At 53.2% G+C, this 27666-nt stretch overlaps 1 protein-coding gene across 23 annotated transcripts in view; it reads left to right on the top strand.

Moving 5' to 3' along the window:
• Positions 1–27666, top strand: part of DYSF (dysferlin) — a 228089-nt gene that overhangs the window by 139884 nt on the left and 60539 nt on the right. For 8 of the 23 annotated variants that reach the window (XM_081254720.1, XM_081254707.1, XM_081254723.1 and 5 more), the window contains 10 exons: positions 325–506; positions 3022–3162; positions 3973–4002; positions 5418–5447; positions 11507–11548; positions 14176–14277; positions 14397–14558; positions 15607–15772; positions 16225–16301; positions 23511–23573. In XM_081254720.1, the coding sequence (XP_081110846.1) occupies positions 325–506; positions 3022–3162; positions 3973–4002; positions 5418–5447; positions 11507–11548; positions 14176–14277; positions 14397–14558; positions 15607–15772; positions 16225–16301; positions 23511–23573 (995 nt within the window). The remainder of the gene's footprint in view (positions 1–324; positions 507–3021; positions 3163–3972; positions 4003–5417; positions 5448–11506; positions 11549–14175; positions 14278–14396; positions 14559–15606; positions 15773–16224; positions 16302–23510; positions 23574–27666) is intronic. The other 15 variants (XM_081254713.1, XM_081254705.1, XM_081254726.1 and 12 more) reach the window with 4 other exon arrangements.

Genomic DNA, 27666 nt, shown 5'->3' with positions numbered 1-27666 from the left:
GGATGAATGAATGAATGAATGAATGCACAATGTATTCATTGTGCCTCCAGCAACCAGCCCAGGAAAGAGCCCAGAAGGGAAGCCCTCTGGATCTTTGCGCCCACTCTCCGGGACCTCGGTCCCGTCTCCCCATGGTGGCCACCGGCTGGCCTCACGGAGGATGGAGGGGGGGGTACCCCCAGGGTAGGACTCCAGCCTGGACGTCGGTGCTCCTGAGTGGCAGCCACAGCTCTGCTCAGCTTTGTGGCTGCATGACTCCTGAACGGGCGACTCTCACGGTCTCTGTTGTGTCCCGTCTCCCTCCTCTGTGCCCGGCCCACACAGATCCCTATGCAATCGTCTCCTTCCTGCACCAGAGCCAGAAGACGGTGGTGGTGAAGAACACCCTGAACCCCACCTGGGACCAGACACTCATCTTCTACGAGATCGAGATCTTCGGTGAGCTGGCCAGCATCGCCGAGCAGCCGGCCAGCATCGTGGTGGAGCTGTACGACCACGACACCTATGTGAGTCTGCCCACCTTCCTCCCCCGAGCCCTCACTGCCCAGCCTCTCCAGGGCCCAGGGGAGATGCTGCTGTGAGGGATGGGTCCCCAACAAGATGGGAGTTCCCCAAGGCTGGGGCTGATGGCCTCTCCCCCAACCCCACAGGCAGTGGTGAAAACTGTTTTAGAGTAATTAAAAATGAATTGCCACCATGTGTGCTGTGCCCACGGCAGAGAGAGGGTACAGATCTGGCAAGGGTGCTTGGCTGTGGGTCAGGAGCCTGGGTTTTCTCTAACTTGCTTATAAGATCCCAGGTGAGTCCCTTCTCCCCATCAGAGGGCTGCTTTGACTCCACACACGGTTATCAAGCACTTGTGCTGGGCTGGGTGGCCCCTCACGTGGGGTTCCCCGTCTAGGTGGGAGCCGGGGCTCAGGGACCACCAGGCAGGGGCTCCTCCAGGGAGCCAGTGTGAGGCCCAGGTGGGGCCCTCTCTGCAGGGCTGTCGCACAGAACCTCTTGTGCTGGCGGGAAGGCTCTGTGGTCGTGCCCCCCAAATGAGGGCCACTTGCCGTGCGTGCTGAGAAACCGAATTTTCATTGTGTTTTAGTTTTAATCCATTAAACTTTAAGTAGCCACAGGTGGCTGGTGGCTTCGGTATTGGACAGCGCAGCTCTGAAAGGTTCCCAGGAGGGAGAGGGCTATGGGCTGGAGTGTGAGGGGCTGTGGGAAGACCCAGGCCCTGGTGGAAATGTGAGATTGGGGTGTTGGGATGAGGCAGGGGTGTTAGCAAAGCACGGGGGCCAGTGGGAGATGGAAGAGTGGGGAAGGCAGGCAGGGAAGGAGGAGGAAGGAGTACGAGGCCAGGGGAGCGGGGAGAGTGGCGGGGTCAGGGCGACATTTTACAAAGGAGAGCTGGGATGCTGTTGGAAGAGAGAGACTGTGTCGGCCGAGGGGTGTGTGGCCAAGAGGCCCCACCTGGGTTGGGGTTGGCAGTAGATGAAAGGGGAGGGGATAGGGCTTCACAGATGCTCCCAGAAAGAGTTGCCATGACTGGAAGGGAGGGTGTGGTGACCAGGGGTTGGGGGAAGGTGAGGCTGATTAGGGTGCCCCACTGGCTGGCAGTGGGCAATGCGGGCCTGGGCTGGGGAGGCTGATCTGTAAGCTCTGCCCTTAGAAGGAAAAGCTGGGTCCATGGGGGCCAAGCAGCTAGAGGAAGGGTCTTTTGGGGAATTTGGGGGGAAGAGCTCAGGACCTGGAGCTTTGGGGGCAGGAGGAGGCGGGAGTTGGCAGGACCTGGAGGGTGCCAGGGCCAGGGGACTTTGCAGAAGCAGGTGCGAGTGCTGGTGCAGGGCGGGTGGGAGGCCGGCAGGACACAGCCTCTCTCTCCCAATGCCACCTCACCTCCTCTTTCACAAATGGTACTCTGTCCCCTTTGGGCCAGTGCCCGGGAGGGATCCCGGGGGAGAAAGCCATGGCCTCTTCTGGGTGGATGGGCCCCAGGGTCCTGGGGGAGAGCAGAGCTGTGCTCATAGATAATCTAGTCAAACGGGGCTCTACCTGTTGGCAAATATCCGTTGCCCAGAACTCCTGTTGTCCTGGCTGCCTGGGCTCTGCGAGGACTCCCCTCCCCGAGCCTCTCCATGACCCAGCGACTAGGGGGCAACACTGGGCCCAGAGGAGCCTCCAGGACCTCTCCCAGTGCTGTGGCTGGTGACCACTCTGAGTGGTCTATGCTGGACTGTCACCCGCTGGTGTGGCATTTATGCAGGAGCTGGTGGCCACTCCAGAATGGCTCTTGGCAGTGTCCTCAGCGGTGACGTGACTGCAGGTAGGGATGCCTCCCAGTCCTGGCCTGGGTTTCTCCAGACGAGTGCCTGGGGTGAGCCACCGAGGCTTGTGACAGCTGTGGCGTCATCTGACTGAGACCCAGGTTCTGTCTGCAGCCCCTGCCCTTGGGGAAGCTAACCACAAGGTCAGAGTTCATGGGTCAGCAAGGTCACTCCATCCTCTAGGCAGTGGGGAGCCATGGAAGGCTAATGAGTAAAAGGAATGATAAGATGAAAACATCATTTGAACAAGACTCATTTAATTTGATGAGTGTGATCACGGTCTCCCCACGTGGAGACTGGGGGGATTTGAAGGTGAAATGCACAGGAGATACAAATTCCTGGGAAATGTCAAACACCTCTCCTGCTGAGGGCATTAAAGAAATGCCAGGAGGCTGTCACTCTCGTCTCCAATGGGCTTAGAGCTTGATTAAATTAAAGCAAGGTGAACGAACACTAGTTGGACGTACAAAGGGACTTCTGGACCGTGATGGGAATTCAGCATTAACAACAGTGGCAGGTGGCCACTCTCATGCTGCCCTTGCATCCCCCTAAGGGAAGCAGAGCTCACCGTCTGCACCAGGGACTGCCCTGACTTCTGAGGCCCTTCCGAGTTTGGGAGGCCAGAGGTAGGTCTGGTGACTGCTCTGAGGCCGCCAGAACCCTGGGCTGGGGGACGCTGACTTTTCTTTCCCTATGCTCGGTCTAGGGTGCAGATGAGTTTATGGGACGCTGCACCTGTCAGCCGAGCCTGGAACGGATGCCCCGGCTGGCCTGGTTCCCGCTGACGAGGGGCAACCAGCCGGCGGGTGAGCTGCTGGCCTCTTTTGAGCTCATCCAGAGAGAGAAGGTGAGGCTGGTCCACATCCAGATCCAGGAGGCCCGGCAGGGAGCTCCTGGTGGTGGAGGGTGAGGGCCCAGGCAGGGGATGGTCTGATAGAGAGGAGGGGGCTTAGATACATTCTTCTTCCCCCACCAAGGGCCTGCACTTAGTGGAGAGCACTGAAGGGCCACCTCTGGATGTTGGGCCTCCTGCTGGAACCGGTTTTGCCCATCTTTTCTGAGCCCCAAGTCAGGACACAATCTAACACTGGGGCAGAAAGCTGAAATCTGAACTGTGTTACTATGTCTGCGTCCTCTGGCCATTGGATGTATTTTTCTCTGGGTTATATCCTGACGTGGTTTCTGGAAGGGGGACCTCTGTGATCTGGCTAGGGTGCTTAATTGTCTGGGGCAGGGGACTCCAGGGACAGGTGAGGGCAGGACCCCTGTTGCAGTGTTGACTCTGCCATAGCCTCAGCCAGCCAATTCCCTGCTGTAAAATAGGGGGTTTGGATTAGAGCCACATCTTCAGGCTTGCTCTTAGTGTGATGTGAACCCTAATATGTAAGCCGGCTAGAAGTGAGGCTACTCTGGCTGAAGTGTCTGGAGGGGACACGGCATACTGCCAACCCGGCTTCCCCTGCACTCGCTTACCAGGCACCTCCCAGGAGTCCCTAGTCCGCCAAGGAAGAGTCTGCAAATCCCTGGACTGCCTGATCACAGACATATTCCATGAGTGTCATTTTGTGGTTGGAGATGTGTTTGCCTGTCCAGGGCAGAAAGGTGGTGGGGCCTTGGGTGACAGGCACCTAACCAAAGCTCTTTTTCTTCACCCTAGCCGGCCATCTACCATATTCCTGGTTTTGAGGTAAGTCTTGCTCTTACCTTGGCTTCTTCAAACTTGCCCCCTCCCAGGCTACACCACCACCATCCTGCCTTCAAGCCAAGCAAGGCTCTGCTGGGGCCACAGGGGCAGGGTGGGTAGGGGCTGGGGTCCCTGCCCAGCTCTGGCTTTCCTGCCCTTCTCCCCTGAGAAGTCCAAGAATCACAGACTCAGATGGAAGGTCATCCAGCCCAGTGGCTCTCAGCTGGGCTGCATGTTGGAATCCCTTGGGCAGCTTTAAAAATCAGCAGTGCTCAGGCCCCACCCTAGACCAAATGAAATCCCATCTTTCAGGGTGTGGCTCAGGCCTTTGTATCTTTCAAAGCTGCCCAGGAGGTTTGAACGTGCAGCCTGGGCTGAGAACCGTCGACTTAGGCCAGTGGTTCTCAGCGTGGCATCACCCGAGGTATTGTTAGAAATGCCAAACTTGGGTCCCACTTCAAACCTACTGTGAAGCCAACTCTGAGGGCAGCACAGAAACCTGGGTATTATCGAGCCCTCCAGGGGATTCGGACGCACGCTCACGTTTCAGAAGCTCTGATTTAGACCGTAGCTCCCAACTCAGTGTTCCCACTAAGATCCGGTTTTATTTCCTCTACTAGTTATGGGGACTTCATTCCCTTTGCCCTGATCTCCTTCCTTCTCCTGGGGGTCATGAAAAATGTAAACCCTTTACTGGTACCCAGGCTAATTTGATTCAGGAATCCTATGCCCGGCCAGGCTCAGCTGCAGCTTGGAGAAGTGGTCGTTTGGGCTCTGTTTGGATGCTTCTCCCCTTAGGAGGCAGGGAGCCCAGGCAATCTGCAGACGGTCCTTACAGTACAAGCCCTCCCTGCCCCCTGCCCCCAGCCCCCACTCCACCCTCTGCCTCTCCTCCCACCCCTTCTAGTCTCTCTCCCTCTCCCTTTCCTGCTCCCTGTCCACTCCAAGCTTCTGCTCTCAGCTCTGCCAGGCCTGGGCAGGTAGGTTGCTTCTCCCTGGTTCTCCAAGTCCACATCTCCAGCAGTGGCTCCAGGGATTCAGGCCTGACTGCGTCCTGGGGCTGTTACACAGGGTCCGGGACCTTCCCAGCACCTGTCTGTTAGTCAGTCTCCTTTCTCCTGTCACTTCTAGAGATGCCTGGGCTCCAGGCTTATGCTTTGGCCTCTCCCACCACTCCCTCTGAATCAACGTGTGTTGTACCTTCTTTCTCAGGGACCACGTAGAGGGCGCGTCTGGGAAGCACATCACCCTCACCCTAGATGGGAAGTGGTTTCTGTTTGCTCCTTGTAGGGAGACATCTGGGGTGTTGATCTCTGCCCCAGCCTAATGGTCTTTGTCACTAACGGTAAACTTTTACCCTCCTTCCTCTCCTCCCTCCACCGTCTCCTGGATGTGGACTGTCCCATGGTGTGGTCCAGGTGCAGGATACGTCAGGGATCCTGGAAGAGGTGAGCCGGCCCCTCACAGCTGTGGCCTGTGGCTGGGGAATAGGTGGGCAGAGGCAGAGGGAAGGTGAAGGCCATGCCCTGGAGTCTTCCTGGTTCCTGGTACTCCAGTGTGCCTCTGTCACATGGGCCCCTGTCTGGATTTAATTTCCCACACTCTGCGTGGATCCAGGGCCGCCTGGGGTGTGTCCTGGTGTGAGTCTGGCTCTTAGGTGGATTGCTGCTATGTTGGAAGCCACATTTGCCCAGATCCCCGGGACAGCAGTACAGAGCCTCAACTGGCTGAGTACCAAGTGGCATGTTTTCAAGAATAAAATGTTCATAAGGGGCCCAGAGTAGTCAAGGAAGCCTTGCTGGTGGAGGTGGCGTTAGCCAAACATTGTCGTAGCACTTAGGAAGAAGGTGGGGAACGTGCCTCTGGCCCAAGGGACCAAGCACCAGGTTGGGGCCCGGCTGCTTTAGGGAACGGGGCAGGCTGGGGATTCCTAGCTTCTGGGAGAAGTTTGGGGTTTGCATCCAAATGAAGCAAGGCTATGCCCTTTGCTATGAGGGATGAAAAGCACATTTCCTTATGGCCTCCTGCACATCTGTGAGCAGGTCCTCAAGAGTGAGCTGAGGCAAAGGCCCAGGCAGAGAGACAGGAAGGAGAGCCCTGGTCAGATGGGGGTTGGGAAAAGGGCAGCCACTTCCTGCCGTCAGGGAATCCCCAGGCTGCGAGCGAACACCATTTGACATTTTCAGTGCAATTTGGACTTGAAGTGCAGGGTCAGGATGTGGGATCCGCCGGCCCCGCGCCCCTTACCTCACTTCCTTCAGCTCCCAGACCGAGGTGGGGTCCGCCAAGTGAGCTGGCCGCAATTGCGCCTGACAGGCAGCCTCCTGCTTCTGGCTGCAGTTGCGAAAGACTGCCGATTTGGAAAGGGGACCAGAGTCCTGTCCAGGGAAGCAGCACGGAGCCCTCTCTCTTGATTGAGAGCATTCTGTGGCCAAAACCCACAGCCTGCTCTGAAGAAGACCCAGCCCAGGGATGAGTTATTAAAAAAAGTTAAAATCCTTAATAACTGGATTTGTAATATATAACAGTGAAGGCTCAGATTCCAAGAGCAGGGATCTGGCTGTGGTCTTGTTGTCAGGAAGCAAATCAAAATCTGCAGCTTTGGGGCCAGAGCCTGACGAGGGCCAAGTGCCCTGCCGCAGGGCCAGCCGGCCACAGGCTGAGGCGGGTGTGGGTCAGCAGGGCCAGAGGAGAGCAAGTCCTGGGGGTCTGCTGGGCACAGGGCTGGGCCAGCATGTTCAGAGGGTCCCAGGACCAGTAGGATGGATGGAGCATCAGCTGGTCCAGGGAACCACTCCAGAAGGTGACCTTGTGACCCCTTCATCCCCAGAGGGCTCCCGCCCTGGCCCTGGGGCCCATAGCTCAGCCTCTTTCTTCCCTGCACTTGAAGGCTAAGACTCATGCCGAGGTCCTGGGTCCTATTCGGTTTTAAGAATCCCCAGGGGCGGGGTGGAGGCAGGTTAGTCTTGCTGCCGCGCTGGTCCTGCTGGAAGCCTGACGCCTTAGCAAGATTTTTCTGTCTTCTTTGCCGCGGCCGAGCTCCTGCCTGGTATCCCTCATTCAGCCCCCTCCAGACTCCCGGCCTGACCCCTGTGAAGAGCGCTCCAGCCATCCTGGAGGGCTGTGAAAAGCCATGCCGGGAGCTTAGCTTCTGGGCCACTGGCCACGGGCGCCCTCAAAAGTCTGGGAGCAGAGAGGGCAGATGGGTGTGTTAGGAAGCCATCTGGCTGCAGAGAGGTGTGGGATGGGGAGCGAGGGGCAGGAGAGACCAGCTAGGAGGCTTTTGAGACAGATGTGGTGATGGGGGCCTAGGCTAGAGAGGGAATGGAGAGGGGCAAGTGACTCGGAAGCATGGTGTAAGGACGGCCTCTCCGGTGGGGACTGCCTTCTGGCCAGCACACAGCCCACGCCTGTGTGGGAGACAGTGTCATGAATGAGGTGAAAGGTATCTACCCGGGCTGAGCGCCCCTAGAGCAGATGGAGGACAGTAGGGATGGCTTCCTGGAAGAGGGGACTCTGAGCTCTCTCTGGGGGTCCAGGTGGCCGTGCCTCGGGCTGGGGGTGCGTGTCACCGCGTGGGGCCAGTTTGGTGGGCAACGAGATTTCCCCTCCCCCAGGCTGTTTGCCCACCTGGAGCATCCCTCTCCGGGGGCTCTTGGTCGGGAAGGGGGACCGTTGCGTTGTGTCTTTGAGGCTTTGGTGTCTGGGAGGCCTGGGTCCTCACGGGTGGAGGGGAGGGTTTCTTTCCAGCTCCCAGCCTGTCTTTCTGCCTGTCGCTTGCTGTTACCCCTCTTCCTGAGCCTTTCTCTTCCCCTTGTCCAGCTCTCCCTTCGCATTTCCCTTTTCCTCTGTTTGCTCCTTGGCCCAGGCTCCCTCTCTCCCTCCTTCTCCCCGCCTCTTCTGAGCCCTCTGTCTCGTTTCTTTTCCTTTTTGTCTGGAGAACAAAGGCGGTCTGCGCTGCCAAGGGGAATGAGTTCAAAGAAACTGCAATTTTAGATTTCCCGAGAAATGGAGAGTGCACAGGCATGTGTGAGTGTGTGCAAATATGTACACTCACGAGAGCATGCACGCCTGCACGCACACACACACACACACACACACACACACAAACAGCAGAAGAGATGATGGCAGATTCCTTAATAATTGAGGGCTCCTAGGATGTGGAGCCTGTGCAGAGGAAGACCCCATCTGGGAACCCTTTAGGTGGGAGCAGGGGCTTGTGGTCCTGAGCACCTAAGGGGGCGTGGTTCGAAGTATCGCCCTTGGTTCTGATGCCCCTGACATGCTCCGTGGAGGCATGCCCTGGTTGAAAGGAGAGCGTCCTCCGTGGCTTTTTTGCTGTGAGTTGGGGGCCAACCAGATGTCACTCCATCCCCTTCCTAATCCAGGCAACAGGCTATGGCTTTTAGTCTGAGATGTACATGAGGTAGTCTCCTGCACCCCCAAATCCTCCAGAAGGAAAAATTTGCTGTTTTGCAATCAGGAAAATAAGCCCAGTGATCCCCCATCCCCCTATCCCTCCCCCAAGGCTTTAATTTAAAACACTGTTTTTTCCTGGGAAGTGTAATTAGAGCAGCATGTTGTTCCTAACGAGCTGGGTGGGGCAGGCAGACAGTGGAGCCCTCCCAGCCCGCCCGGCTGCGCCCACATGGAGCTCCCCGAGGAGCTAGGATCTGAGTGTCCAGAGGGTCACCTGACTGTGCCCTGCTGTGTGAGGAGGGGGTCTGTGGGCTACTGGTGGCAACACTGACCTAGGTGGCTGGAGGGGCCTGCCCACACTTGCCCCAGCCCTGGGAATGCACGTCTGTCTAGTGTGGTGGCCCCTGGGACTGGGAGAGGAAGCCCCCCTCATGGCTCAGGGGCCTCAGTTCCCTGTACTGAACTGGCCAGCAGGACGGATAGATGAAAGGAGGCAGGCGGTGGATTCTGCTTAAAGTGGGGAGAGAGCCTCATTTGTCCTTGTGTCCTTGTCCTCTTGGTCTGAGCTGTCTCGGTAAGCGCCCTGCACACCTGTAGAGCCCCGTCAGTGTAGCAGCCCCACGTCTGCCCTGCATTCAGGGTGGGTGGGGAGGAACACGGAAGGGATGGACCCCACCATGGAAGGGGTCATCTCATTAGCCCTCTGTTGTGTGGCTGCCCCTGAGGTCTGTGGTCCTCGGAGTCCCCCGTCACACACGGGACAGTGAATCAGGATGTCCTGGCGGTGCTTTCAGTCTACACCCACCCCCTCCCAGCCTGGCAGTGCTGATAGGGGTCGCTGCAGCCCAACCCCCTGAGGGTCACTGCCCTGGAAGGAGATATCATGCCTCTCAGATGGGCTGGACCAGAAAAAATTGAGAAACTTGGGCACAGGAGTGGCCATCTGGCTGGTGCCACAGGACTCCCAAGCGTGAGATGTGGGAGAGCGGTCAGGACCTTGGGCAACCAGAGCCCAGGATCGCTTAATTAGAGGTAAAAGAAGTCAGAGAGTAGGGTTGTAAAGAGTTTCTGGAGTGGTTGGGGAGATTTTCTGGAGGATGTAGAGTTTGACCTAGGCCCTGAAAGATGGGGTAGATTCTGGAAGATGGCAAAGGAAGCCCATTCAAACAGAGGGAGGAATGAGCAGGCACGGGGAAAGGAGGGGTTGGTGAGGATGCAAGACTGACACAGGCGAGAGCGTTGGGAAGGATGGGAGAGTATGTCGGAGTCGGTTCTTTGTCCCCTTATCCCCCCGTCCATTCGCCCTCTGCCATCCCTCCCTCCCTGCCTTCAATAATCTGTTCGTAGGCCTTTATTTATTGGACAGGGGATTTAGCTGTTGTCCCTGGGTGCAGAATTGCTGGTTTCACAAGGGACACAGACAAATGAACACACAGAAATGACCCAGGGTGATGTCTTTCAATGGGACAAGTTGCTCTGGGAACCGTGGGGTGCTTAACTTAAACCTGGGGCTCCAAGGAACACTTAAGTGGACCTGAAGTCCACGTAGGAGGTAGGCAGATGAAGTGGGCAGAAGAGCCTTTCAGACAGAGGGACCAGTGAGCTCCAAACTCGCAGGTAAAGAGAGTGTGGTGCCTCCTGCAACCTGCTGGCATTCAGAAGGGGGGGTGCTGTTGAGCGTGCCTGGGGAGGTGGCCCATCACTGCCTGGGGTCCCGGAGGAGAAAGTTGGTGGTGAGAGGCGAGACCAGAGAGGTCAACAGGAGCTAGAAGATGAGGGGTCTTGGAGGCTGCGTCAAGGAGTTTGGACTTCATCCTGAGCGGGTGGGTTTTAAACAGAGTGGCATTCTTAGAAAGTCTTCCCTGGCTGCAGAGTACAGCATACATTCATTGGAAGGGGATGTGCAAAACCAGATGCAAGAGATCACTTAGGATGATGCTGGTGAATCCAGGCAAGAGATGGTGGTGACCCAGACCCAGGAAAGAAGATGGGTGGGTGGGCCTGGGAGAGATTTAGGAGACGGAGCCCTAAGGCTTGGGGATCCATCCAGGGGAAGGAGAGCCAAGGGTGGCGTGGCGTTTTTGGCTTGGCTATCTGGGTGGATGGTGGGGCTGGATTCTGAGGTGACATTTGAAGAGAGCAGGTTTTGGGGGGGTGGGATCTTAGAGAATCCATTTTGGGACAAGCTCGGTGTGAGAGGCCAGGAGGACACATGGATGAAGTAGCGGTAAGGTTGGAATGTGAGTGTGGGGCTTAGGAGAGACGCTTGGGAGCGGAAAGCCTAGGGGAGGGCTGGGCAGAGGAGCAGGGGGGAGGCTGCCAGGGAGACACAGCCAGCGGAGGGTAGAGAGGGCGGAGGGGCCAGCGGTGAGGAGCTAGACAGACGGCTTTAGGAAGGAGGACGAGGTCAGCTGGCCAGTTGCTGCTGAGGTAGGGAGAGAGATAGGCGCCTGTGAGTTTCCTCTGGGTTGGGCTACAAGCAGGTTGTTGTTAATTTTGGAGAGAGAGGTTTCCAGGGAGGGGGTGCAAGGGGCGGAGTGAGTGCACTGGGCAGAGGGCTGTGTGGAAGCGGGGGAGAGGCAGGGGATGGAGGCAGCCTTTTTCAGGAAGAGAGAGAGGAGGGGGTGGCAGGCTGCAGGGGAGGACACAGAGAGAAGGTGTGGATGGACCCGAGATACCGTCGAGACTGTCTTTAAATGTGGAAGGAAAAAATCCAGCAGATAGTGTGGAAAATTGGGGCGCACTGGATGAGGCCGGGTTGGGGAGCCAGAGCACGTGGCGGCGTAGATGCACAGTGATAATGAGAGGTGCCCACAGGCGGGGCGGTGCACACAGTGGGGAGGGACAGAGGGCTTGGTGGCAGCTGGCAGGGGGAGGGGAGCCCCTGCAGGGGCAGGGATTCTGGGGAATGGCAACGAGGTGCAGGGAGCAAGGATGTCCTGGGACCCCTGAGGACGGCATGGTGGATGGAGGTGGCCTTGGGATGAGACTGGGGGCCTTGTGCCTCATAAGCTGCCCTGCGGATGCGCCTCTAACCGCTGTCTCTGCTTGTCTCTCCTTCCTGCCGGCCGGGCCTGGCGCTCCACAGCTGTGTGCACCCGCCGTCTTCCTCCAGGGCCTCCTGCAAACGGTACTGGAGCCCAGTCTTCTCCAGGTTCTTGGTCCCTGTTCTCCTCTGTAAGCAGGTTCCTGTGGTGGGGAGCCTGGGCGTCTGCACAGAGAGAGGAATATCCTCACAGGGGACCTGGAGGAGCCCAGAGGGAAAGCGGGACGTGGAAGTGAGGGACAAAAAGGAATCAAAGGGACACTGCCCAGAGTCTGGGGACGTGGAGAGGAATGTTCTGGGGGAAGTATATTCATGAGTTTTCCTGGGTGATTTCAGGACAACATTGCAGCCCTATGAGAAAGGCTTGGTCTTTCTGCCTCCCCACCCAGGAGCCCAGGGCTCTTCCCTCCCTGACGTCTTCTATTTGTCCCTTTCGTCATGGGCTTTTGGCCCTCGGTACGCTGTGGGCTGGGCATCAGCCTTGAGCAGGCCACCAGCAGGCCACCAGCAGGCCTTCAGGCATAACCTCTTTTAAAAAGAGGCGACCCCTGCTGCACAGCTGTTGCAGTAGGTGGCCTTGGAGTGCCAAGGTTGGACGCCAAGCCAGGCGTCCCGAGAGCAGCCAGGCCCCCGCGGGCTCTGCCTCCAGCCTCCAGGGGCACCGTTCAGGGGGACTGTGACGTGCACGGCGCCCCCTGGAGTTGAGCCCTGCTCGTCACTCTTTCTCCTGATGGCGTCCGTTGCTCAGCCGGTCTAAAAATATCATGTCACCTGCATTGTGGCTCTGGAGGAAAATGATGAATTCCTTCACTCTGTGCTCTGAAGACGTAGGGATAGTTCTGAAGCCGGTTGTTTGGAGAGGTGCCTCTGATGGCTCAGCTCTGCTCAAGTCCCTGGGGGATCACCAACGACATTAGTGATGGAAACAGTGGCACCACCAGCAATACAGCGATCATTTTAGTCACTGCTGTTTACTAAGCACCTCCTATGTGCCAGAAACTCTTTATATTTGTTCTCTTGTTAAACTCTCAGACCAATTTTGTAAGAGTTTTGTTATCCTGGATTTTCATATGAGGGTACTGAGTCACAGAGGTTGCATTATTTGCCCAAGGTCAAGTAGCTCAGGAGCTGCAGGGTTAGGACTAGGACCAGGGTCTGGTTTGATTCTAGAAATGAGCTTCTTACCACCGCAGGTCACGAAGCATAGCATCATCAGTGTGTCACTGGCAGGAGTGACAGCTGGGATTGGCTGTGAAGTGATGAGGCGGGAGGAAGCTGGTGTGTTTCAATCCTCCAGCTGCTCCCACCATCTGCATCAGAGCATCTGTAGATGGATGCACCATCCTTTGAGAAGGAACCCAGAGCAAGTCACTTGAAGAATGAATCCAATGATTCCATTGTTTATTAATGCAATTACATGAGGCAAGCTCTGTAAAGCACACAGCACAGCCCTTCTATTTATGGTTAACATTTCCTGAGTGTCAGGGCCTCCACGTATGGATGTGCAGGTTGTGCACTGCGGAAGAGCACGGAGTCTAAGGGGGTGCGATTTCCAGTGCAGACATCATGTATTTTTATTTATTATAACAACTTCCAGTAGGTGGCAGTAAAGTGTCTTGTTCTAATAAACTAGTAAACTATGATGATTTTCTGACGTGGAAGTAAAGAGTTTTAAGAAAGGGTCATCCTTCTCTAGTTGTCACAGAGATGCCATGTGGGCTCCTATTGAGAGTTTACATGAACCAGGCACTCTTCTAAATGTTGTATTAACTTCTCCAAGCCTCACACTAACCTTTAGAGGTTGATAGTTTTTAATAATCATTTTATAGATGAAAAAAATTGAGCCACAGAGAAGTGAAATAACTTATTTTACTCAGTAAGTAGTGGAGTCAGGATCCATACCCAGAGCCCGTGTTTCTAACCACTGTCAGACTTGGTAGTTGTCTAATCCACAGTAATACCTGCCTCCATTGCCCTGCCTGCTTCCCTATGTATTTCTTCAGGACTCTTGCCCAAGTCTTTTTGGCAAACCCATAGCAGGTAGGGTTGACACAGGCCACGCTCACCTCTGGTCCGTGGTGTGAAGGAGCCTCCCCAGTAGGCCCTTTGGTGCCCATGGATGGTGATCCTTTCTGTCCCCTTCTCCTATTTGTAAATACCCCTTCTGGCCCACAGTGCAAGTGTTCTGTTCAGAATATGTCACACCTCAGGACAGGTGTGAGTTTGGAGCTGGAGATGGAACACCAGGGCGGGTGGTAAGTTGGGAGGGTCTGAGCCAGGAGGCAGGAGAACCAGGCGAGCAGGAGGGCATGTGGTCCTCTCGGGACTGAGAGGGACTGAAGTGGACGTGTCAGGTTGGACGGGGCAGTGCATGTGTGTGCACGTGTGTGCACACGTGTATGTGTGACAGGGACGGGGCCACCCTGAGCAGCTCGTTGGTGGGAGGAGGGGTGCCTTGGGGCTCATTTGCAACAGGATCACCTGAACCCTGGGCCAAGGTGCTAGAATTGTGATCCTGGGGAAGATGGTGCCTGGGAAGCTGACTTTGCTCTCTCATTTCTGTCTGCCTGGTTGCCCACTTCCGTGTCCTCGCTGCTCTGTTTCTGTGTCTCTCCACATGTCCTTCTTTCCTTCCCGTCTGTCCTCCTGTCTTGTCTTTCCGCCTTGGTCTTCCTCCTGCCTTTGCCTCCATTCTACTTGCTGCCCTGCAGTCGGAGGACACGGACCTACCCTACCCGCCACCCCAGAGGGAGGCCAACATCTACATGGTCCCCCAGAACATCAAGCCTGTTCTCCAGCGAACCGCCATCGAGGTGAGTCCGCCCCCGTGGCGGGGTGGGGATTGTGGGCAGCCGGGCCCTTCCTCTTCCTGGCCCAGCCTTTCTGGGGCCTGGGGCCTTCCCAGCTGCTGTCCTCACTCCGTGCCCCCCAGATCCTGGCGTGGGGCCTTCGGAACATGAAGAGCTACCAGCTGGCCAGCGTGTCCTCCCCCAGCCTGGTGGTGGAATGCGGGGGCCAGACCGTGCAGTCCTGTGTCATCAAGAACCTCCGGAAGAACCCCAACTTTGACACCTGCACCCTCTTCATGGAAGTGGTGAGCCCGACCTCCCCGCCGTCCCCTTCCGGAGTCCTGGTGGTTAGAGTTCCCTCGCGGCCCCAGGCGGCCTGGGGTCTGGCTCCCTGTGGGATTCTGCGTGGGTCACGGCATCACTCCCACCTCACTGGAGAATGGGAGGAGGTGCTCCCTCCTCCCTGGAGGAGTTGAAGCCTGCGAGCAGCGCAGAGGGGGCCAGCTCGGCCCCTCCTCCTCAATCCTGAGTCCACGGAACTCCCAAGGACCCATCCTTGGCTGTTTCCCCTCTCAGGGCCGGCCTCAGTCCCCCGGTGCTCCCTGCCAGGGCTCTGAGCTTCCAGGGTTCCTCCAAACCTTCCAGGACCTGGTCCTCCCCCAGCCTGGGCCCCCGCAGAGGGGCTCACCCCCGCGGCCCTCAGGCCTCGGCCCTCTCCAACAACCTGGGCTGCCTGGGCCTAGTGACCAGAGTAAGGCAAGTCTGAGGAAAGGAAAATGGTTTGCAAGATGAAAGTACTATAGAAATTCCAGGCCCAGTGGCTGTCAACAGGAGCCTCCTCTTGGCTGAGCCAAAGCCGCCACCGAAGGAGAGCATATAAATTATTTCAAGTTGTGTTCAAAGTGCTTTTAGGGTTGGGGGGAGAAGAATCTGGGTCTGGAAGCCAACTCTTGAGTATCCACTTGGGGGGGTCTGTCTGCGAGAAATGTTCAGTCCCGGGCCAACTTCTCCCTTCTTCTCTTCCCCGGCCAGTGAGGGTTCAGGGAAAGTAGACTTGTTTTAACTTTAGGCTGAGCTGGATGTGTTTGGAAGGTAAAACTGTGAGGGAAAAGTCGGCCTCTGCGTGCAGCATCCAAGGGGCAGACAGAAGGGGCGTGTGGCTTCTGCTCCACTGGCCAGCTCCTGGGCTCGGCAAACCACCCGTGTGGACTGCTGGCTCTTGGGGCTCATGTGTGGGTTGAGGGCATTTTCTGCACCTTGGACTTGCCCTGGGAAGAAGGGCTCGCCTTCCTCTGAGACCTCCCAGAGATGGGGTCAGGCTGCTGCCCAGAGCTTCCCTCCCTCTCCACCCAGATGCTGCCCAGGGAGGAGCTCTACTGTCCCCCCATCGTGATCAAGGTAATTGATAATCGCCAGTTTGGCCGCCGGCCTGTGGTGGGCCAGTGTACCGTCCGCTCCCTGGAGAGCTTCCTGTGCGACCCTTACTCAGAGGAGAGTCCGTCCCCACAGGGCGGCCCAGGTAGGGGAGGGGCTGTTGATGGGGGCGGGGAGGCAGAGGGGGCTGGGACAGGTGGACTTCCCAGCTGAGACACATCCTGAAGCCCTCCTCTTACTGGGCCCTGAATGAGATGACCGGAAGGACGGGTGGGAATCTCGTCTCCCTCAGGGCACCGTCTGGCCCTGGGCTGGGCCCACCAGGAGAGGTGGGGGGCGTTGATGCTGAGGTGGGGCATGGTGCGGAAAAGGCCGAGGGAGAGGGAGATTCAGGGGTCAGTGGGATGAGGAGGGAGCCAGAGGGAGAACTGGGGAGACAGGGAGCGTGAAGGGAGCCGGAGAGGGAAGGATGGCTGGGAGGAAGAGGGAGACACGGAGTGAAAAGTGTGGCAAGACCAAGAGCCGAGTCTTGTGGCTCAGGAGGGGTGAGCCCCTGAGGGGGCCCCCTCTCAGGCCTGGACACTGCTCCCCCTACAGATGACGTGAGCTTACTCAGTCCTGGGGAAGACGTGCTGATTGACATCGACGATAAGGAGCCCCTCATCCCCATCCAGGTACGATGGGTCCCCGGGGACAGACACTGGCTCCTTCCAAGAGCTGACTTGCTTGCCCTCTCCCTGCCCCTTGCCCTCCCTTCCTTATCACACGGCCTCCATAGGACACTCCCTCTGCAGCCTGGTGGCTGGACACCTTACAGATGGACGGCCCCAGTTAGGAGCTTTCAGTCTGGTTGGGAGCAGGGTGGGGGTTGCAGGGGAGGCTGTGTGTGGTCTTCTGGTCAAGACCCAATCATTTCCCCCAAAACATATGAGAAAAATGGCCCCACTACCTGGAGGGCTCTCTCCTGGAAATCACCCAGGAAATCAGGGTGGAAGGAGCGAACGAGAGAGAAGGAGGACAGGGTGGGGAGTGACCGGTAGCCTCTGGGGTGTCCCAGCCCCATCGCCTTACCCAGCTAGGGCCCTCCTTGGGGGGAGATTCGTCTATGGGCTTGTGCTCTGTGGCACCTGGCAGGCAGCTTGAAGGAGGGGTCTGTGTCCAAGCCAGTGGTCCCTCTCACCCCATTCCCTCCACCTGCAGGAGAGGAAGGGGGGCCAGGAGAGGGGCCTTACTGCAAGGGTGTCCAACCCTGTCGGCAGGTAAGAGGCAGCCCCTGGCTATGTGCTCCACAACAGGGCGAGCTGGTGACCCAGACAACAACAGCATGGCAAGAGGTCTATGATATCTCTTATTGAGGGGGGAGCACTCTCTTCACCTTGGGCCCTGGGGTGGCTCAGCATCCTGTATGGCTGAGACCACCCAGTCCTTCCTGCAGTGGAGATGGAAAAAGGCCTCACCGTGGGCACCAGCCTTGAATAGCTCTGTTCCAAGTTGTCCCCCTCTGTTCCAGGTTGTCACCCTCCTATCAGCTTCTCTTGATTCTGGCCGTACCCCTGGCACTTGGGGCTCCCAGAGCTTCTGGGCTGCCTGGAGGCAGAGCCTCCCAGCCTGTGTAGACAGTACTTGTGCTCAGGCCCACAACCTGTTTATTCACTGGGGAGGGGGTGGCATTTGGGGAGGGTTTTATTTTTTTTTAAACCATCAATCAAATATTAGCCTTGAGAGCAAGAGAACAAACTTGGGTGTTGGGTTGGGCTCGGGATCCTCAAAACTCTCCCCGAGATGTGCTTACAGGGGCTTCCCTCTGATGTTTAGGGCTGATTTCTGCTTCTTTGTCACGCGCTCATCTCTTTCACCTTTCTGCCACTTCCACGGGGACATTTCTGGTGTTCAGTCCTGGGCCTCACTGCTGCTGAGACAAGAGCTTCATAGCTGCTTTATAGTTCTCTGGTGCTAAGCATCCTCAGAAGCCCGCAGCTCTCCATTTCACCCACCTCTATGGCTCTCCAGGGCCCCAGCCCAGCACGCTTTCTGCTGGGAGCACCTTCTGGCCAGCTCCCAGTCATTCTTTAAGACTCAGCCTAGATGTGGTCACCTCCTTCTAGGATTTTGCCCTGGCTCCTCCACTTCTTCTGCAAGTCCTGTCTCTGTCTTGGTCACTGCGCTTGCCTTAAGTCGTGCTGCCTCTGTAAATGCCAGCATCTTTCCTAGACTAGGCTTAGGGCAGTGACTAGGGCTCATTCCTCTTTGTGTCCCCAGTGACCAGCACAGGGCCTGACTTAGAGGAGGCATTCAAAGAAAGTCTGCCTGGGTGGATGGATAGATGGATGGATGGATGGATGGATGAGTGGATGGATGCATAAGTAGATGGGTGGCTGGGTCGATTACCTGCCTACTCTCTGTAGGGGTCTAAGGAGGAGCTTCTCTTGACTGGGGAAACCCAAATGGAAATTGCAAATACACAGAATTCAGCTACACTCAAGGCTAGTACCTTCTGGCCTGGGTGGGTGTTCATAGCTGAATGAGGCAGCTAATTAGCCCCAAGCTCCGGGCGCCCAGTGCTGGCTCCCACATCCCCCCCATCAGCGGGCCGTCTGAGTCTGTGCAGGGAAGCGTAGAGCTTGCCCAGCAGGATTTCCGTTCTGTGTTCCGTTCCGTTCTGTGCTGCCCTCAAAATGTCTACAGACTCAGATGGGGAGGGACTCTCTTGGGTCCTGCTGGCTACAAGCACAACCAGAGGCAGACGGTGAGGAGGCCCAGGCTGGACGTCCTTACAGCGTTGACATGAGTGAACCGGGGCCAGGGGTCTGAGCCAGAGCAGGGGCTGCACTCTTGGTGGGAGCACACGGCTAGAGCTGCTGGCCAGGCAGAGGGCGGGGAGCTGAGGTTAGGGCTGGTGGAGGCATGCCCGCGTGGGAGGGCCTGGGCTCACAGGACCTCGGAGGTTGGCAGGGAGAGGAGGAAGTGAGATCCGCCTGCTCTGGTGGAGGAGGTTTGGACCCTGCCCTCATCGAGCTCCCTGTCTGATGGAGGAGGCATAACCCTATTCTCAAGGAGCCCCGAGGCTGGCAGGGAGATCAGTCCCAGTCTTCGGGAAGCCCTGTCCTGATGGGGTCTGCTGGGGGCTTGGGGAAAAAGCAATTTTGTATCGTGCTTTTCTCTGAGATCATTGATCCGATTTGGCTGGTCCAGGAGATCCTTCCCTCACTCTGTCTTGCACATCTCCTGTGCAGGGCTTGGGAGGACCGGGCATCTTGGGGCTGATCCAGGAGGCTGTGGGTTCCAGATCCAGTGGTTTTCCAGATAGTTCTGGCTGGGCTCTTGTCCCCTCGCCCCTTCCCCAGTGCAGATAGGATAGGGATGAGAAGGAGGGATGAGAAGTCTGGCAGAACTTGGATCTTGCTGGCTCCTGTTTGTCCAGCCCGTGTCTCTAGGCCGCCCATATTGTTCCCTCCGTCATGCAGCCCCCATCGCTGTGCTCACCAGCTCTGGCTGTGGACCCAGCAGAAGGCTCCTCCCCAGCTCCAGATGCTCTCTTGCCACATTCAGCTTCTGTTGTGGTCCCTCCCGTCTCCTTGCTCAGTTGCCTCTTCTCTGCTGAAGAACCTCTCGCCATCATCCGCCAGTTCCTGGGATGAGCTGCCACACACTAGAAAAAGATACCCCAGACTTTCCTGATGCTTGTGCCATTGGCTGACAACCACGGCCAAGCATTTCTCAGGTGTCTAGAAATGTTTCAGTGTCTGTCAAGGGCGGCCAGTTCTAGAGATGGTCTGAAATGGATGTATGAGGCAGAACTGTCCACTTGGCCTTCTAGGGCTTGTAGGTGGGCACCTGTCTCCGGGAGTAAGGAGATGCCTGGCCTCCTGGACTCTTCTCTGTGGTGGGGGACTGGGATGGGATCAACTCTCGCATGGCAACCCCACAGTGTCTTCTTGGTCTGTGTGGCTGTCTTTGTGTAGATTTTAGAGCCGTAGTCTGGGGATGGTGGTAGTGTGGGTGTGTGCGGTGTGTGTGCACATGAGTGTGCGTGAGAGGTGGGGTGGGGGGCTGGGAGCAGATGTGTGCGCAAGCATAGTGGTGCTGCTGCAAGCATCATGGCCTTGACACCTACCTTGCTGAGGGCAGGCTTAGGGTGTCCTCAGAGAGGGGCACAGAGGTGTTTCCTTCCAGTCAGTGCTCTGCTTGAGATAAAGGATATATTCATTTTTCTCTGATTATAAATATATGTCCATTATATAAAGTTTGGAAAATATAGAAAAATAATGAACAGATAGGTGTTGCCTCCAACCAGGAACACGCTGTGAATGAACTGCTCCCAATGTGGCCTCCTCTTTCCTTCCCTTCCCCCCAGGCTGCTCTCTCTGTCTCTGATTCTGCCTCTGAGTATGAATCAGGCTCTACTTTTACTTTTCAAACAAACTTGGGGTCTTTGTCGACTAGTCTGCTAGTTCTTGGTGTTCTGTTGATGAAAATGGGAAGAGAAGCAGTGCAGGAACACCCAGAGTGGGCTTCCCACCATTTCCTAGAGGGTCTTGAGGCTCATGTAGAGGTGGCGCCCCCTGCCCATCCCACACATCACCTACCTTCAGGCACCCACCCTTCAGGCCAAGGGTGACGCTTGCCTATCATTCTGAGAGATCACCCTGGGTAGGGGTCTCCTCTTGAAGTCCTCAGGCCGTTGGGTGGAGAACATGTGTGTGTTGAGGAGGGATAAAGAGGAAGAGCGTTCTCTGACAGAGAGAGGAGGGCTATGTTGAAGATCCAAATGAGATGAACAGAGTGAGAGCAAAGCGATGAATGCTTGCTTAGCAAGGACACCAAGATCTTGGACTCTGGGCCCTACAAGGTCAGCATGGTCTAAGTCATCAGGAAAGCTTCTCCAAGGGGGCTGACGAGAGGGGTTAGAACAGCATAGGGGAGAGGAGGCCTTTCTTGGTGGGCAGAGGACCTGGAGCAAAGGCTTGGTGGTGCGAGGTGTGTGTGTGTGTGTGTGTGTTGACAGCATGTGTGTTGATTGCATGTGTTTGATGGTGTACGGTGTGTGTGCGTGTGTGCGTGTGTGTTGACAGCATGTGTGTTGATTGCATGTGTTTGGTGGTGTACAGTGTGTGTGCGTGTGTGCGTGTGTGTTGACAGCATGTGTGTTGATTGCATGTGTTTGGTGGTGTACTGTGTGTGTTGACAGCATGTGTGTTGATTGCATGTGTTTGATGGTGTACGGTGTGTGTGTTGACAGCATGTGTGTTGATTGCATGTGTTTGATGGTGTACGGTGTGCGTGCGTGTGTGCGTGTGTGTTGACAGCATGTGTGTTGATTGCATGTGTTTGGTGGTGTACAGTGTGTGTGCGTGTGTGCGTGTGTGTTGACAGCATGTGTGTTGATTGCATGTGTTTGATGGTGTACTGTGTGTGTGTGCGTGTGTGCGTGTGTGTTGACAGCATGTGTGTTGATTGCATGTGTTTGGTGGTGTACAGTGTGTGTGCGTGTGTGCGTGTGTGTTGACAGCATGTGTGTTGATTGCATGTGTTTGGTGGTGTACTGTGTGTGTTGACAGCATGTGTGTTGATTGCATGTGTTTGATGGTGTACGGTGTGTGTGTTGACAGCATGTGTGTTGATTGCATGTGTTTGATGGTGTACGGTGTGCGTGCGTGTGTGCGTGTGTGTTCACAGCATGTGTGTTGATTGCATGTGTTTGGTGGTGTACAGTGTGTGTGCGTGTGTGCGTGTGTGTTGACAGCATGTGTGTTGATTGCATGTGTTTGGTGGTGTACAGTGTGTGTGCGTGTGTGCGTGTGTGTTGACAGCATGTGTGTTGATTGCATGTGTTTGGTGGTGTACAGTGTGTGTGCGTGTGTGCGTGTGTGTTGACAGCATGTGTGTTGATTGCATGTGTTTGGTGGTGTACTGTGTGTGTTGACAGCATGTGTGTTGATTGCATGTGTTTGATGGTGTACGGTGTGCGTGCGTGTGTGCGTGTGTGTTGACAGCATGTGTGTTGATTGCATGTGTTTGGTGGTGTACAGTGTGTGTGCGTGTGTGCGTGTGTGTTGACAGCATGTGTGTTGATTGCATGTGTTTGGTGGTGTACAGTGTGTGTGCGTGTGTGCGTGTGTGTTGACAGCATGTGTGTTGATTGCATGTGTTTGGTGGTGTACAGTGTGTGTGCGTGTGTGCGTGTGTGTTGACAGCATGTGTGTTGATTGCATGTGTTTGGTGGTGTACAGTGTGTGTGCGTGTGTGCGTGTGTGTTGACAGCATGTGTGTTGATTGCATGTGTTTGATGGTGCACCGAGTGTGTGTGTGTGTGTGTGTGTCTGATGGACCTGGGAGGCTGTAGGGGAAACTCAGGCTAGTGTGCAGGAGGCAGCAGGAGGCCTGCTCCCCACACCCGTGGGGTGGGGTGGGGTGCTGTGCTGGGGCCAGCTGCTCCCCGGCTCCCATCTCGGGCTAATTTTGAGCCACCTGCTCCAGTTTTAGTCTCTGGGACGCCGTGAAGGTGGGAACGTGCTCCCAGAACTGGAGCGGCAAATTATGTCCGAATCCCAAAGGGGAACATGTAATTTCGGAAGCTGGCCCAGACCTTTGGAGCACTATGTTTAGCTTTATTTTTTCTCCCTCTTGCACTGGTGAACTGCCGGTTTCCCTCTCACCTTTCTAAAAACGAACTGTATTAAAAATAACAATAAGGCTTCTGTGAGGTTCAGGATGAGAACCAGAGGCGCAGAGCTACTGCCTGGCTGGGCCAGTCTCTGGGCAGCTGGGGGCTTCCCGTGGAGTTCATCTGGTCGATTCCAGGGGCTTGGCCTCCTGGGGAGTCTCCCAGAGCCCCCTGCCCCAGCCTCAAAGGAAGAGAGGGTCCTACCCTGGAAACCCTGGGTCCCAGCTGGTCTCCTCATCCCTCCACCATATCCCCCAAGCCTGCCTTCCTGGACCGTTTGCTCTCTCTTGAACTGGCAGTGCTGCTTTATTCCTCTACCCTGCACACTTGCTGTCTCCTCTGCCTAGAAGGCATCTCCTGGCCTCATCCACCTAGACTGGTACTCGTCCACCCGCAGCTCCATCACTTCCTCTGGGACTATTGTAGTGGCCCCTGAAAAAGTCACCCTACCTTCAGTGCTGACCCCCACCAAGGCCCTCCTGGACCCTGCAGTCTATAAAGTATGGATTCACTGTACTAGGAGATTGCAGGCGAAGATCTGATGCCAGAAAAGAATGCAGCAAGGTTTCTGTAGTATAGGGGTGGTGTGTTTATGAGACTCTTAAAGCTCCCCTGGTTTTGGGGAAGCCACATGATGCCCTGGTTTTTGTCCTTGAGGACAGAAGGCTTAGAAACCTGCATTGGTTTAGGAATAGTGCCCAAGCAGCGGTTGGTGTGACTCAGTTGTTAGAAGAAACCACCAGGGATGATGGGGAGCTTGGAGTATGTCTGAGGTCAGGAAGTTTGAAAGGCAGGGAGGGCATGTGAGAGTGGCATGGAGTCAGTGGTGCCAAGGACAGTGAGAAAGCAGGCACGAGACAGGTATTGGCTGAGTCCCTCCTACGTGCCTCACCTTGTCCTAGGTGTGCATGGCCTTCACGTCATCCATACTCGCTGCTGCTCTGTGACAACACACGGCTTTGTTCCCATTCTCCAGATGGAGATGCTGACTCAGAGAGGTCAGGGGGCTTGTCCAAGATCACGTAGCTGGTAAAGCCAGGGGGCCAGGATTTGGAGCCACACTTGTCCAACTCCAAAGCACACTTTTCTCCCACAACGTTTGCAGCCTTCCTGGAGAGAGAGCACAGGGTGCCTGGTTGGAGAGCTCTACTTCCTCGCGACCATGCAGTCTTCCCTGGTTTCTCTAATCCTGTTGCTAACCAGCGTGTTTAATTTGTAGCTTGCAGACGGTCTGTCGGGCTTCGCCCCCACTAACATGGCGTCTTCTCCATCCAGTCGTCATGTATGTATTGTTTAACTATTTGTGGGCACCTTGATTTTCCCGGGGGGGCTGAGTGGGGGTAAGGAGCTAGGAAGGGAACAGAGGAGGTGGGGATGGGAGGGGAAGAAAGGAGTTTTCTGAACCCTGGCAGAAAACAGTTACCTGTCCTGTGCGGGGATGGAGGGGTAGGGAGAAAGCTGAGGGAAGATTTGCAGAAACAGACATCCCTGAATTATCTCTTGGTGCATCCTGGGATTTACCTTAATCCTGTTTCCCTGCATGGGGTAGCATGGGCCAGTGGAAACAGGGAAGTCTCTAGACCCTGACCGCTGGGACGTGGGACACAAGAGGCCTCTGTGGGCAAAGGCAGATTGATTTTCTGTACTCCTCCCAGAGGCATGAAAGGTGTGTGACTGCGGAACCCTGGCTGTCCCCAGCAGATTCTGAGAGCTCTGCTGGGGCCCACAGTTCACTCCTGCAGTTCCCAGGAGGGATGCTTCTGTCCTCCTGGGCTGATTCCTTAGGTATTATCTTTATGGGTCGAGGGTCCTTCAACATGCACTCATGAAGTCAAGGGGAGCCCCAGACTTGTAGGGGGGACATAAGAGATAGGACTTGCTGAAAGTTAAACTCCATTCATGGTGCCAAGAGGAGGCGTTGCTGTGTTGGGTGTTTTATGGCTTCTAGGCAGAGGCACTCTACATTTTAAATGTTTTCTGATTTATCCATTGTAGAAAATATAGAAAACACAAAAAAGTGTAAGGCAGAAAGTTAAAACCACCTGTGTTCCTACCAGTTGGAGATAAGCACTGTTAAGACTTTGATGTGCCTACATTTTTAGATATCTCTTATGCACATGTGCATACTTTTATTTTTTTCCAAAATCAAGATCATATTGTACTTTTTTAAAAATCTGCATTTTCTTGTACTTAAAATGTATTATAAATGTTTTTCCATGTCTTTATATTCTTTAAAAAATGGTTGCATGTTGGGGCTTCCCTGGTGGCACAGTGGTTGAGAGTCCGCCTGCTGATGCAGGGGATATGGGTTCGTGCCCCGGTCCGGGAGGATCCCACATGCCGCAGAGCGGCTGGGCCTGTGAGCAATGGCCTCTGAGCCTGCGCATCTGGAGCCTGTGCTCCGCAACGGGAGAGGCCACAACAGTGAGAGGCACGTGTACCGCAAAAAAAAAAAAAAAAAGGTTGCATGTCATGCTGTTGTATGGACATCCATAAACTATTCCCCTATCATTGGACATTTAATTTCTTAATTTCCACTATTGTCTTATTTTTTGTCCCTTAGAGGAGTTATTTTTAGTTTACTTAAAAAAGGTCTGGTCCATTTCTTGTTAGGTTTATTCCTAGGCATTTTATAGTCTTTGTTGCTGTCTGAATGGAATATCTTTTTTTTTTCTTATGACTTTGTATAACTAGCTATTGCTAGAATATAGAAAAACAATATTTTTGTATATTTACTTTGAAACAGACTCTTTGTTAAGTGCCTTTATTACTTCTGACAGTGGTTAATTGATTCGGTTGAGTTTTTCAGGTAGATAAGATTGTCTTCTTCAAACAATAATAAACATGTCACTTTCTAATAGTTATACCTTATTCCTTTTTCCAGAATGACATTTGATAATGGAGTTGCTAGTGAGCAAACTTATTTAGTTACTGATTCTAATGAGAAGGTCTCTGTCATTTTTCCATTATGATAATGATTGGTAGTTTCAGATAGATATTCTTGATTTTGTCAGGTTGTGTCCTGTATTATTAGTTTATTAATAACTTAAAAATTAGACATGGGAGTTTAATATTGGGTTGGCCAGAAAGTTCATTTGGGTTTTCCCATAACATCTTATGGCCAACCAATATTATCCAATGGCATTTGGCATTTATCAAGATGATCATTTTGTTTTCCATTGTCTGTTATATATATATATATATATATATATATATGTATATATGTATATATATATACACACACACTTATATATATGTATGTATAATTGTCCTGCATTCCTGGGGTAAACCCAAATCGGTCAATTGGTCATGGTATTATAGTTGACTACAATTGAAGTCCTCTTATGCAGTCAATCAAGATAGGTAGTTGGTTGGCTAATTAAAGTTGGTTAAATAGGGACTCATTAAAAGTCAAATATAAGTACCAAGAACATTTCTTTTTAATCATATCCATGTATCTTCATTTGACAATCATTTGACATGTGCCAAGGCCTCTTTGAATTTGGATCTGCTATTCAAATGTCATGTTGTCTTTCCAGTATAAACCACATTCGTAATGCATTAGCTATGATTTTTTCTTTAGGTTTATTAAAGTTTGATGAACTCTTAATGATAGCTGCAAAAGACTCTGAACATGGAGTTTTTTTAACATTTAAGATCCCCCTCACCTTTTTGTCCACCTCACTCATGCTCAATTTTCATAATTAAAAAAACAATATTAAGTTCATTTTCATAGATAAAATGCCCTTTCTTTTTAAATTCAAATTTTATATATATTTATAATATTTACTTATTGATCTAATTACCGTATTCGTACAACTGGCATAAACAGATTTGGGAACAAACAATTAACTCTTGGTAAACATACAGCTCATCTGCTGGGAGCTGCAGTGCATAAATTAGATTAGCTGCAGGCTTTCATCTGCTCTGGACCCTAGATCGTTAGCAGAGAGAATGGGTAGCGTTTGTTAATCCTGGTTAAGGGGAAGTTTGTAAGGAGAACTTCTAGTATATATTACTGAGTTAGATTTGTTATTATTTATATGGGATTTTTGCATCTTTATTAATAAGTATTACTTTTAGGTTGTCTTTGTTAGGTTTTGATATCAAGGTTATAATAGTTTTATAAAATATTTTTTGAAGTGTACTCTCATTTCCTGTGCTCTTGAACAGTCTCTGTGGCAGGAGAATGATTGTTTAAAGGTTTGAAAATACATGAGAGTCATTCTTTATGAATATGAATTATGCAAGTTGAAAATAAATGATATAAACATTTTAATAGTCTGCTTTATGTATAAAATGTGTAATAATATGAATCGATCTACATTTAAAAAATGATTAACAATCATGTAATTTAAAAGGTGGTGGCCAAATGAATTGTATTTATGGTTTAGCTGGTAAACAGGATACCCATCATCTTTTCTTGAAAATGGTATTATATGATGTGAGTTTTGAATTTTAGAAGATCTTCAGGAATGTATACCTCATACAATAGTATAAGATGCATTTGCTCTGCACTCATTTGTAAGACTGGGCCCAGCACCATTTTTGGGAGGGGATTCTTTGATCATTTTCTACTTCTTCAATCAATTTAGTGCCTTAGATGTCTTCAGATATTGCTTATTACATTAGTATAGGTTTATACATATTACTATAATAAAAGAAAATCCTTCTGTATCTGTTCTGTTTTTTATCCTCATTTCTAATTTTGTAATTTATGTTTATTGTTTGTTTGTTTGTTTAACTTCAATAGGCTTGATAGCATTTCATCAGTTTTATGGTTGTTTTTCATCCAAAGAACCAGCTCTTTAAATTTTTTTGATTCTTCTGTGTACTTTTAATTTCTTTTTCTTTTTTATTATTTCCTTTTCTTGTCCGACTGCACTGACTAGGACCACAGGTTTAATATTCCATGTAACTGATAATAGAGAATATTCTTATCTGCTCTAATTTAAAATGGAATATATTTTTTTGAATTTTATTTATTTATGTTATACAGCAGGTTCTTATTAGTTATCTATTTTATACATATCAGTGTATATATTTCAATCCCAATCTCCCAATTCATCCCACCACCACCACCTCCCTCCCCCCGACACTTTCCTCCCTTGGTGTCCATGTTTGTTCTCTACATCTGTGTCTCTATTTCTGCCCTGCAAATCGGTTCATCTGTACCATTTTTCTGGATTCCACATATATGCATTAATATACAATATATGTTTTTCTCTTTCTGACTTACTTCACTCTGTATGACAGTCTCTAGGTCCATCCACGTCTCTACAAATGACCCAATTTCGTTCCTTTTTATGGCTGAGTAATGTTCCAGTAATGTATATATGTACCACATCTTCTTTATCCATAAAATAGAATATTTT

The sequence above is a fragment of the Mesoplodon bidens genome, assembly GCF_964165515.1.
Source record: "Mesoplodon bidens genome assembly, chromosome: 14".
Taxonomy (NCBI): domain Eukaryota; kingdom Metazoa; phylum Chordata; class Mammalia; order Artiodactyla; family Ziphiidae; genus Mesoplodon; species Mesoplodon bidens.
This window is presented reverse-complemented; position numbering and strand designations above follow the sequence as displayed.